This window comes from Sinocyclocheilus grahami, unplaced genomic scaffold, assembly GCF_001515645.1.
Source record: "Sinocyclocheilus grahami isolate Dianchi unplaced genomic scaffold, SAMN03320097.WGS_v1.1 scaffold201.1, whole genome shotgun sequence".
Taxonomy (NCBI): Eukaryota; Metazoa; Chordata; class Actinopteri; order Cypriniformes; family Cyprinidae; genus Sinocyclocheilus; species Sinocyclocheilus grahami.
The window spans coordinates 664,065-675,916 of record NW_015505380.1 but is presented as its reverse complement, the minus strand read 5'-3'; the positions used below and the strand labels follow the sequence as shown (position 1 = coordinate 675,916).

Below are 11,852 nucleotides of genomic sequence, written 5' to 3'. Positions count from 1 at the left end.
CGAGTGAGTGTGTGCGAGTGTGTGTGTGTACCGAGTGAGTGTGTGCGAGTGTGTACCGAGTGAGTGTGTGTGAGTGTGTAAGAGTGAGTGTGTGTGTGTAAGAGTGAGTGTGTGCAAGAGTGAGTGTGTGCGATGTGTGTGTGTAAGAGTGAGTGTGTGCGAGTGTGTGTGTGTACCGAGTGAGTGTGTGAGTGTGTGTGTGTAAGAGTGAGTGTGTGCATGTACCGAGTGAGTGTGTGAGTGTGTAAGAGTGAGTGTGTGCGAGTGTGTGTATGTACCGAGTGAGTGTGTGAGTGTGAGTGTGTAAGAGTGAGTGCGTGTGTGTGTGCGAGTGTGTGTGTGCGAGTGTGTGTGTGTACCGAGTGAGTGTGTGCGAGTGTGGGTATGTACCGAGTGAGTGTGTAAGTGTGAGTGTGTGTGTGAGTGTGAGTGAGTGCGTGTGTGTGTGCGAGTGTGGGTATGTACCGAGTGAGTGTGTAAGTGTGAGTGTGTGTGTGAGTGTGAGTGAGTGCGTGTGTGTGTGCGAGTGTGGGTATGTACCGAGTGAGTGTGTAAGTGTGAGTGTGTGTGTGAGTGTGAGTGAGTGCGTGTGTGTGTGCGAGTGTGGGTATGTACCGAGTGAGTGTGTAAGTGTGAGTGTGTGTGTGAGTGTGAGTGAGTGCGTGTGTGTGTGCGAGTGTGGGTATGTACCGAGTGAGTGTGTAAGTGTGAGTGTGTGTGTGAGTGTGAGTGAGTGCGTGTGTGTGTGCGAGTGTGGGTATGTACCGAGTGAGTGTGTAAGTGTGAGTGTGTGTGTGTACCGAGTGAGTGTGTGAGTGTGTAAGAGTGAGTGTGTGCGAGTGTGTGTGTGTGCGAGTGTGTGCGTGTACCGAGTGAGTGTGTAAGTGTGAGTGTGTGCGATGTGTGTGTGTAAGAGTGAGTGTGTGCGAGTGTGTGTGTGTACCGAGTGAGTGTGTGAGTGTGTGTGTGTAAGAGCGAGTGTGTGTGTGTACCGAGTGAGTGTGTGTGTGAGTGTGTACCGAGGCAGTGCACATGCTCCAGAGCTTCGCAGGTAGCGTTATAGAGTCTGCGTGGACAGGACACCGTCATGCAGCCGGTGGAGTTCGAGCAGCGGTACTGTGACGGATCCAGCTGCCAACAGAAGCGACAGTCCAGCGTCAGCGTGAAGTTCTGCTGCGGCCGACTCTGCTCGCTCTGAAACACACACAGAGAACAACAGACTGGAAAACATGATCCTGACTAATGCATCTAGCATCTGAGCTCTTTATTTCCCTTTCTTATTATGAAACAACCAACAGACTATTTACCAAATCCAAATGCTTTGAAATGTGGTGATCTTGTTGATTTCATAATTGCACAGATAATATAAAATAACAAATATAAATAACAGATATCCATCAAAAGAGTGAAAGTGTAGAATAACTGTGGAGAGGAATTCGGGGTTATTATAGTCAACTCAAACTAAAACAATAATAAAAAAAATCATTACTTGAATTAAAATAAATGTTAACAATATATTTATTTCAGTTAGTTGCCATGGCAACATTTCTCATTTTCATTTAGTTTATTTTAATGTACCAAAATAACTAAAAACTACATATACATATTTAAAAACAACAGAAACGAATAAAAATGACAAAATATACACACAACAAAATGTATAACTCCAAATGAATAATTTGTATATTGAATATTTACTGCAATTCAAGGTTATTATTGTTAAATAAAACTAAAACCATACAAAAATTACCATTACTTGAAATAAATGTTAATTGAAATAAAAACTTAAACTTACTTTAAGCTACAAGGCAGCATTTATCATTTTAGTTTAGTTTACCTTTATGTACTAAAATAACAAATAAAATGATTAATATAAAACATAGACATTTAAAAACAACAAAAACTAATGAAAATGACAAAAACAACAACAAAATCACTAAAACTAATTAAAATGACCATAAAAGTAGAAAATATAAAACAATGACAATACTAAAATATCACTGAAATTGTATTAATTTATGAAAATGTCATTTTCAGTAACGTACAGTATAAAGGTCTGTCTGAAGTAATTGTTTTGTCTTTGTATGTTTCGTATAGAGTAATTAAGTGACGTTTATTATAACGAAGGGTCATTGAAATAAGCTCAGCTTTCAGTCTGCACCTTTTTCAGTTAATATAGAAATAATTATGAAATAGAAATGCGTTTCCATCATAGTTTATGCTCATTTTTTCTTATCGGATAAAAAGTTTTTTTATGCTCATTTTTAGAATTTATGCGCATCTTGGCGTTTCCATCCAGCATTTTTTTATGCGATATTCCAAAATGCACATAAAAATAGGTGGACGGAAACATGCCACAAATATATTAGCCTACTATTGTTCAGTAGAACGTACTACTAAAATTATGAAAACATTATTTAAGGAATAATCACAACACATTTCTTCCATGTTTTACGTTTAATAGTAAATCCCTGTTGTTTGTAAAAAATAAAAAATGAATAAATAATAAAGCAATAAGCCCCAAGAAGCCGTGGTTTACAGCTAAGGGGCGTTGTTAAAAATTAATAAGGCGATTGTAAGAATCAGTTTGAATAAATTAAGTTGTTTTTATGCATTCAAATAATTAGACATGTTAAAACAGAATTTGGTAACAATAAAACATGGTGAGAAAAAAATTAAATAAAATTTCATAGGGCACTAAACATGCCATTTTTGTAAAACTTTTAATAAATTGATGTGAACTTGATTGTAATCAATTAGACATACTTTTCGATTAATACAATTTAATTTAACCATTTAAAAAGGAAAAAAACGAATCCAGAAAAATTAAAATGGAGGAAAAAAAACAAAAAAAAACGGATTTACTTTTTTTCATTTTGTAAGTGAGGTAATACATTTTATACGAGTGTAAAAATTTAATAAAAAAATAAACAGAATTTGGGAAAAAATAAAACGGATTTCATAGGGCCCTAGAACTGTACGACACTGTACTCTATGAACGCACGCAGAGGAATTAATAGGGCTGCGATAATAAATCGATGCATCGCGAATCGAGAAATGATTCTGCATTGATTCTGAGATTTTAGGAATGCATCGTGATTCTCTCTTGAATCGATTCTGAGCTTAGTTTTTAACAGCAGACGGCGCTACGTGCTTCAGAAACGGCCGTATTCTGCTTGCGTCCGCACCATTTGAACCTAAAATAATCATTCATAAAGTTCGGAAAAGGTTGAAGCGAATTACAAGAGTGTTCACAGTGGGCTGTGTTTAAATTAATCTTGCGGCAAGCATAAAAGCCGATGTGCAAGTACATTTAACCATTTACATTACTCAGCCGAACGCTCTTCTTCATGAGCATTTGAGTGTGCGGTTAAAAACGAGCCTAGAGCGTCATCTGCTGTTAAAAACTAGCCTAGAGCGCCATCTGCTGTAAGCGTCATCTGCTGTTAAAAACGAGCCTAGAGCGCCATCTGCTGTTAAAAACTAGCCTAGAGCGCCATCTGCTGTAAGCGTCATCTGCTGTTAAAAACGAGCCTAGAGCGCCATCTGCTGTTAAAAACTAGCCTAGAGCGCCATCTGCTGTAAGCGTCATCTGCTGTTAAAAACGAGCCTAGAGCGCCATCTGCTGTTAAAAACTAGCCTAGAGCGCCATCTGCTGTAAGCGTCATCTGCTGTTAAAAACGAGCCTAGAGCGCCATCTGCTGTTAAAAACTAGCCTAGAGCGCCATCTGCTGTAAGCGTCATCTGCTGTTAAAAACGAGCCTAGAGCGCCATCTGCTGTTAAAAACTAGCCTAGAGCGCCATCTGCTGTAAGCGTCATCTGCTGTTAAAAACGAGCCTAGAGCGCCATCTGCTGTTAAAAACTAGCCTAGAGCGCCATCTGCTGTAAGCGTCATCTGCTGTTAAAAACGAGCCTAGAGCGCCATCTGCTGTTAAAAACTAGCCTAGAGCGCCATCTGCTGTAAGCGTCATCTGCTGTTAAAAACGAGCCTAGAGCGCCATCTGCTGTTAAAAACTAGCCTAGAGCGCCATCTGCTGTAAGCGTCATCTGCTGTTAAAAACGAGCCTAGAGCGCCATCTGCTGTTAAAAACTAGCCTAGAGCGCCATCTGCTGTAAGCGTCATCTGCTGTTAAAAACGAGCCTAGAGCGCCATCTGCTGTTAAAAACTAGCCTAGAGCGCCATCTGCTGTAAGCGTCATCTGCTGTTAAAAACGAGCCTAGAGCGCCATCTGCTGTTAAAAACTAGCCTAGAGCGCCATCTGCTGTAAGCGTCATCTGCTGTTAAAAACGAGCCTAGAGCGCCATCTGCTGTTAAAAACTAGCCTAGAGCGCCATCTGCTGTAAGCGTCATCTGCTGTTAAAAACGAGCCTAGAGCGCCATCTGCTGTTAAAAACTAGCCTAGAGCGCCATCTGCTGTAAGCGTCATCTGCTGTTAAAAACGAGCCTAGAGCGCCATCTGCTGTTAAAAACTAGCCTAGAGCGCCATCTGCTGTAAGCGTCATCTGCTGTTAAAAACGAGCCTAGAGCGCCATCTGCTGTTAAAAACTAGCCTAGAGCGCCATCTGCTGTAAGCGTCATCTGCTGTTAAAAACGAGCCTAGAGCGCCATCTGCTGTTAAAAACTAGCCTAGAGCGCCATCTGCTGTAAGCGTCATCTGCTGTTAAAAACGAGCCTAGAGCGCCATCTGCTGTTAAAAACTAGCCTAGAGCGCCATCTGCTGTAAGCGTCATCTGCTGTTAAAAACGAGCCTAGAGCGCCATCTGCTGTTAAAAACTAGCCTAGAGCGCCATCTGCTGTAAGCGTCATCTGCTGTTAAAAACGAGCCTAGAGCGCCATCTGCTGTTAAAAACTAGCCTAGAGCGCCATCTGCTGTAAGCGTCATCTGCTGTTAAAAACGAGCCTAGAGCGCCATCTGCTGTTAAAAACTAGCCTAGAGCGCCATCTGCTGTAAGCGTCATCTGCTGTTAAAAACGAGCCTAGAGCGCCATCTGCTGTTAAAAACTAGCCTAGAGCGCCATCTGCTGTAAGCGTCATCTGCTGTTAAAAACGAGCCTAGAGCGCCATCTGCTGTTAAAAACTAGCCTAGAGCGTCATCTGCTGTTAGAAACTAGCCTAGAGCGCCCTCTGCTGTTAGAAACTAACCTAGAGCGCCCTCTGCTGTTAGAAACTAGCCTAGAGCATCATCTGCTGTCATCTGCTGTCAGAAACTAGCCTAGAGCGCCCTCTGCTGTTAGAAACTAACCTAGAGCGCCCTCTGCTGTTAGAAACGAGCCTAGAGCGCCCTCTGCTGTTAGAAACTAACCTAGAGCGCCCTCTGCTGTTAGAAACGAGCCTAGAGCGCCCTCTGCTGTTAGAAACTAACCTAGAGCGCCCTCTGCTGTTAGAAACGAGCCTAGAGCGCCCTCTGCTGTTAGAAACTAACCTAGAGCGCCCTCTGCTGTTAGAAACGAGCCTAGAGCGCCCTCTGCTGTTAGAAACTAACCTAGAGCGCCCTCTGCTGTTAGAAACTAAGCTCAGAATTGATTCGAGAGAGAATCAGAATGCATTCCGAAAATCTCAGAATCGATCCACGAAACGCGATGCATCGATTTATTGTCCCATCCCTAGGAATGAACAAGTCAAACTGGACACGCTGTGGTTTTCTGAGAGTCTCACCACACAGTGAACGCCTGCTTTAGCACTGCAGGTGAAGTTGGCTGGCCGGCCGTAGCTGCAGTTGTGATGAAATGCGCAGATGATGCAGTCGGCTGGGAGTCTGGAGCACAGAGCGCCGCTGGGACACCTGGACAGGTAGCTATCAGTCACCACTGGAGCAGCTGAACACACACACACACACACACACAGAGAAACTCAGAAGAAACCCAGATAATAGCGGCCGCTGAATAAACAAGATTTAACTGCTTTCATTGACTAAACGTGACTAATAAACACAGGACAGTCACGACAATATATGGTTTATCTGAGTTCCTTTATTACAATTTTCATTATAATAAAGTATATAGTAATGCAATGACTTTATCATTGCTTAAATACTATGAAATATGTTGCGTGCCTTATTCTGTGTAAGAAGCCACATCTCACAGAAGGATTTATTACAACACTCGACTGATATTCTCATCTTATATCTACAGTGCCTTGCCAATGTATTCATACCCCTTCAATTTTTTCACATTTTGTTTTGTTCCTGCCTTATATGTTAAACTGCTTTAAATTAGTTTTTCCCCACAAAAATCTACACTCCATACTCCATAATGGTAAAGCAAAAAAACTGGTTTTTAACATCTTTGCATATTTATTAAAAAATAAAAAAAATAAAATGATTCCATTGCATAAGTATTCATACCCTTATCTGGGACAGTTGAGATTTAGCTCAGGAGCATTCATATTGCTTGTAGATGTCACTACACTTCGAGTGAAGTTAACCTGTGGCAAATCCAATTGAATGAGTATGATCTGGAAAGGCACACACGTCTTAATTAAAGGTCTAACAGCTGATAATGCATATCAGAGCAAAAACCAAGCCCTGAGGTCAAAAGAACTGCCTGTAGAGCTCAGAAACAGCTTTGTGTCAAGCCACACATCTGGAGAAGAGTTCAGAAATAATTCTGCTTCATTGAAGGTTCACAGAAGCATGTAGTCTCTGTTACTCTTAATGGAAGACGTTTGAAACAACCAGGACTCTTCCCAGAGCTGGCCTCCTGGCCAAACTGAGCAACTGATGGAGAAGGGCTTTGTTTAGACTGGTGACCAAGAAGCTGATGGTCACTCTAGTTGAGCTACATGATCATATGTGGAGATAGGAGAAATCTACAGAAGGACAAACATCACTGCAACACTCCACCGATCTGGGCTTTATGGCGGTGTGGCCAAACTCAATCCTCTCTTCACTTAAGACACATGAAAACACACTTGGAATTTACAAAAAAGCAGCTAAAGGACCCTCAGACTGTGAGAAACAAGAGTCTCTGGTCAGATGAACCTCAATTCCAAGCATCATGTTTGAAGGAAAGCAGCTCTGCTCATCATCTGCAGAGTAGCATCTCTAAAGTAAAGTGTGCTGGCAGCAGCCTCATGCTGTGGGCTGTTTTTCAGCAGCAGGGACTGAGGGACAGGGTACTTATTTAAGTTTTTTTATTTTTAATACATTTACAAAGTTGTGACAATTCTGTTTTTGCTTTGTCAGTTTGGTGTATGGAGTGTAGACTGATGTGGGAAAAAAGTAATCTAAACCAGTTTAACATAAGGCAGCAACATAACAAAACATGAAAAAAATTAATACTTTCGCAAGGCACTGTATCTTGATTTATGAATAGCTTTGTGTGTGTGTGTGAGATCTATAGGAAGTTGTTGTTTTTTCAAGTTGTGAGGTGTTGCTAATACAAGACATTTACATGTGGAGGGTCACTCACTGGAGGAAGCGGTCAGGGCCACCGAGCTGCTCATCACCGGGCTCTGCTGCGCTGTGTACACCGGCTCCTGACCCACGTGAGGAGAGCTCAGATACGCTGAGAGACAGACACACACACACACACACACACACACAGACAGACACACACACACACAAAAGTATTAATTTTTTCTCACGTTTTGTTATATTGCTGCCTTATGCTAAACTGCTTTAAATTATTTTTTTTCCCCACATCAATCTAAACTCCATACACCATAATGGTAGAGCAAAAAACTAGTTTACATCTTGGCAATTTTATTATAAATACGGTAAAACACTTAAATGATTCCATTGCGCAAGTATTCATACCCTTATCTGGGACAGTTACACACACACAGAGAGACACACACACACAGAGAGAGAGAGACACACACACACACACATCATCTGACTGTATAAGTGATCAGCTAAAGACAAAACAAGAGGAAAACCTGTTTCTCCTCATTCAATATGTAATCCAGCATAACTCAATATAATTAAAGCAAAGCTGTGCTTCAATAAAAGTCCATATAATTGTAATTCAATAATAATAATAATAATTATTGTTATTAAATACTAATTTATATGTTACAGTACAATAGCATTATTGCAATAGTGCTATATTTATTGATTTGTTTAATTTGTTAATAACAATGAAACAAAATATTTTGAATAATAATAATTATAATCATTCTTATCAAATATTCATTTTTATTTTACAGTACAATGGCATTTTGCAATCGTTATATATATATGCTTAATTTGTTAAATAACATTTTTTGAATAATTAGTTATTAAATACTTATTTTTATTTGACAGTACAATGGTATTATTGCAGTAGTAACATTTTTTGAATGTTTTTGAACACTTTTGAATAATGATGTACTTATTGTTGTGTAGTCTCACTGAATGGGGGAAACAGGTTTTTATTATTTTTTTAATTTTGATTATTGATCCCAGCTGATCACATGATATAAACGATATTATTCATGCTTGAAATACAAGTGTTTTAAAGATCGATACTGCTAGAGCTGTAAACAACAGCCGGTCTGACAACACAATACTGCAGTTTCACCACGCCACTACAGCGCTACCACGATACTTCGCATATATATCGTGGAATATCACGGTATATTGTGGTAAGTGCGGTTCCCATCCGCATATATCCTAGTATTCACACGGTACGCGTGTAACGCAAATAAAACCGTGATAAATGAATTCACTGTAAAACAAACACACACGGTACTTCCACGGTAACAGAGTCCAGATAACGATGACACGAGCTCTTACCGATCACACATTTGGAGTAAATGTCCAGCAGCAGCAGAAACAGCATCAAATACGAGCTCATTGTGTTCCGTTCGCGTTCAGAAACCCGTTCGCTAGCATCCGAGTGGACTCCGACGGACTCAACTTCCGGCTTCCGGTTACGTAAAAGTCCCACCGGCTGATAATTCAAAATAAAAGTGCTTCGCTTTAACGAGAGAAAGACAATTACGCCCAAACTTTCTTTGAAATGAGCTTAGCTTCTTGATAAAAGTGTAACAATAAACATATGAAGCAATAGAGTTCACACACACATGCTGTAGATGTAAACAATATTTCAGGCAGTGTTCAGAAACAGGGTTGAATTTTCTGCCATTAATCAGGTTGTTGAATTTCTTGTTTTATATATATTTTTATATTTAATAATTTTGTGACAATAAAATAATAATCAGAAATGTTTCTCGAGCAGCAGATCAGAATATTATAGATTTCTGAAGATCACGTGACACTGAAGACTGGTGTTATGATGCTGAAAATACAGCTTTGATCACAGATATAAATTACAGTTTAACACATATTCACATAGAAGACAGATATTTTAAATAGTAAAAATATTTCACATTTTACTGTATTTTTGATCAAATAAATGAAGAAGAGATTCTTTCAAAAACATAAAAAAATCACAATGTTTACAAACTTTTCACAGGTAGGCTACTGTGACTTAAGGTTAAGAGACAACTATAAATGGTAATAAAAACTAAATTGTTTAAGTATTAAAACACAGACTAACATGGAATCAGTGTTACTTTAGTATTATTTAATGTGTCTCTGCAGCACAAAAGCAGTGTTAAGTCGCTGGGGGATATTTGTAGCAATAGCCAACAATACATTGTATGGCTCACAATTATATTTACATTTACATTATACATTAACACAGTTAATAATCTTTCCATTGCTGTATGGTTGGTTAGGAGAGCACAATATCTGAAAATCTGGAATCTGAGGGTGCAAAAAAATCTAAATATTGAGAAAATCATCTTTAAAGTTGTTCTTAGCAATGCACATTACTCTCTGAAAAGTAAATTAAATTAAATTAAAAATTAAATCGGTTTAATTTGGGCATTTATTGCATGTTGTCTTCATTTTACAGGACTTTGTTTGCTTTATAAAAACTTAACCTTCATATCTGTGTCTTATTGGAGATAATTGTACATAAGTATAAAACACAAATACACTTCAGAGTCATTTATAGTCCTTTCTCTCTTGCAAACAAAACAATACATGTGTATGGATTAATCGACATCATGCTTATTAATACAGTTCTCGGAGCTGCAGTACTCGGTCTGGCCGGCAGGGGACGTGCGCGCGCTAGATTCCGGTGCGTGACAGCGGCGGTGACGTCACTGCGCGGAAGTAAACATATGTAAACACGTTTATGAAATGTTTACGATCATCTGACCATGTATTAAATAATATATGGTTGTCATTCCTAAAGGCAGCAGCCCGCGGTTGAATGACTGTGATTGGGGCAGAGGGAAAGCGGTTATGCTGTAAATGTTATTGATTATTGATTGGTTATTGATTGATTGAGTTCAGGATGGCTGCGGGTTTCGCTCCTCCGAAGCTCAGAGACTTTATTCTGACTGAGAAACTGGGAAGCGGCACGTATGCGACCGTTTATAAAGCTTTCAGAAAGGCGAGTGATTATTGATTATTATCTGTAATTAACAGAAGCATATTTGACATGCTTCAGTGAGACTGTTGATCAGTCACGTTATTGTTTTACTTGAATGGTTATGAGTTATTTGATTGATTGTTTGTTTTATTGATCATGTGCATGTTTTGGTTGGTTTCAGACGGACAGCAGGGACAGGGAGGCGGTGGCTGTGAAGGTGGTCAGTAAGAAAAGTCTGAATAAAAGCTCAATGGAGAACCTGCTGACAGAGATTGAGATCCTCAAAACAGTCCGGCATCCTCACATAGTGCAGCTCAAAGACTTCCAGGTACTAGATTCCCAGCATTTAGTCTTACACTGCATGCCTTCCTTAAGAACAATGTGGATTTACTTTTGAGCTGTAACATATTTACATAGTGTCATAAATGTAACATTGTTAATGTAACACATTAGTTGTAACATTTACAGTGTCACTAACGTAACATGTTGTTATAAATGTAACACAATTGTAACATACAGTGTCACTAATGAAGCGTCATAAATGTAACATGTTAATGAAACACATTAATTGTAACATATTTCGTGTCACTAATGTAACATTGTCAAATGTAACATTGTTGTTACATATTAGTTGTAACACATTTACAGTGTCACTAATGTAACATGTTGTTATAAATGTAACACATTAATTGTAACATAGTGTCACTAATGAAACGTCATAAATGTAACATATTGTTGTAACACATTAATTGTAACATATTTACAGTGTCACTAACGTAACGTCATAAATGTAACATGTTAATGTTACACATTAATTGTAACATTTGCATAGTGTAATTAATGTAACATGCTGTCGTAAATGTAATTTATTAATGTAATTACATTAATGTAAAATACTACATTAACTTTTTTATTTAAAATTGTATTTTGACAATTTAGCTGAATAATTGAATAACCAATGATGGTCAAAGCAGAAAAAAACTTTCACTCCACAAATCCAAAAGCACTGATGTGTCCAAGAATCCAAATAGACACGAAACTTTGATAATCAACATAATACATCATGTCATAGGTCAGTATTTTCCAGAGACACACAATTAGATCAATTAACCTCAAAACTGTTTTGACTGAATAAATATTTCAAATGATATTCAGATGAATGACAAAAATGGAAACAGGGTAGCCGTTCACCAAAAGTGCTGAGATGAGCTTTTGTGCCATCAAGAGAAAAATGAAAGAGGGCGGCTCATCTTACCCCATCTTACCCTATTACATCTTAATGCCAAATCCTCATCTCTCTGTCTGTCTGTCAGTGGGACAGCGAGAACATATATCTGATTCTGGAGTGGTGTTCAGGAGGAGATTTGTCCCGATTTATCCGCAGTCGCCGGATTCTTCCGGAGAGAGTCGCCCGTCGCTGCCTACAGCAGATCGGTACACACACACACACACACACACACACACACACACACACACACACACA

The 11,852-nt window shown here is 39.1% G+C and overlaps 2 protein-coding genes across 2 annotated transcripts in view; one reads left to right on the top strand and one right to left on the bottom strand.

Annotated features, from left to right (window-relative positions):
* The window catches only part of tm2d3 (TM2 domain containing 3), a 13,674-nt gene extending 4,814 nt beyond the window's left edge, over positions 1 to 8,860 (bottom strand). The window contains exons 1-4 of the mRNA XM_016285768.1: positions 8,719 to 8,860; positions 7,412 to 7,507; positions 5,658 to 5,818; positions 973 to 1,194 (exon numbers count right to left, since the gene is read on the bottom strand). Coding sequence (XP_016141254.1) covers positions 973 to 1,194; positions 5,658 to 5,818; positions 7,412 to 7,507; positions 8,719 to 8,779 — 540 coding nt within the window. The 5' untranslated portion in view covers positions 8,780 to 8,860. The remainder of the gene's footprint in view (positions 1 to 972; positions 1,195 to 5,657; positions 5,819 to 7,411; positions 7,508 to 8,718) is intronic.
* Positions 8,861 to 10,100: 1,240 nt separating this feature from the next.
* The window catches only part of ulk3 (unc-51 like kinase 3), an 11,998-nt gene continuing 10,246 nt past the window's right edge, over positions 10,101 to 11,852 (top strand). Inside the window, exons 1-3 of the mRNA XM_016285767.1 lie at positions 10,101 to 10,390; positions 10,551 to 10,697; positions 11,683 to 11,803. Coding sequence (XP_016141253.1) covers positions 10,292 to 10,390; positions 10,551 to 10,697; positions 11,683 to 11,803 — 367 coding nt within the window. The 5' untranslated portion in view covers positions 10,101 to 10,291. The remainder of the gene's footprint in view (positions 10,391 to 10,550; positions 10,698 to 11,682; positions 11,804 to 11,852) is intronic.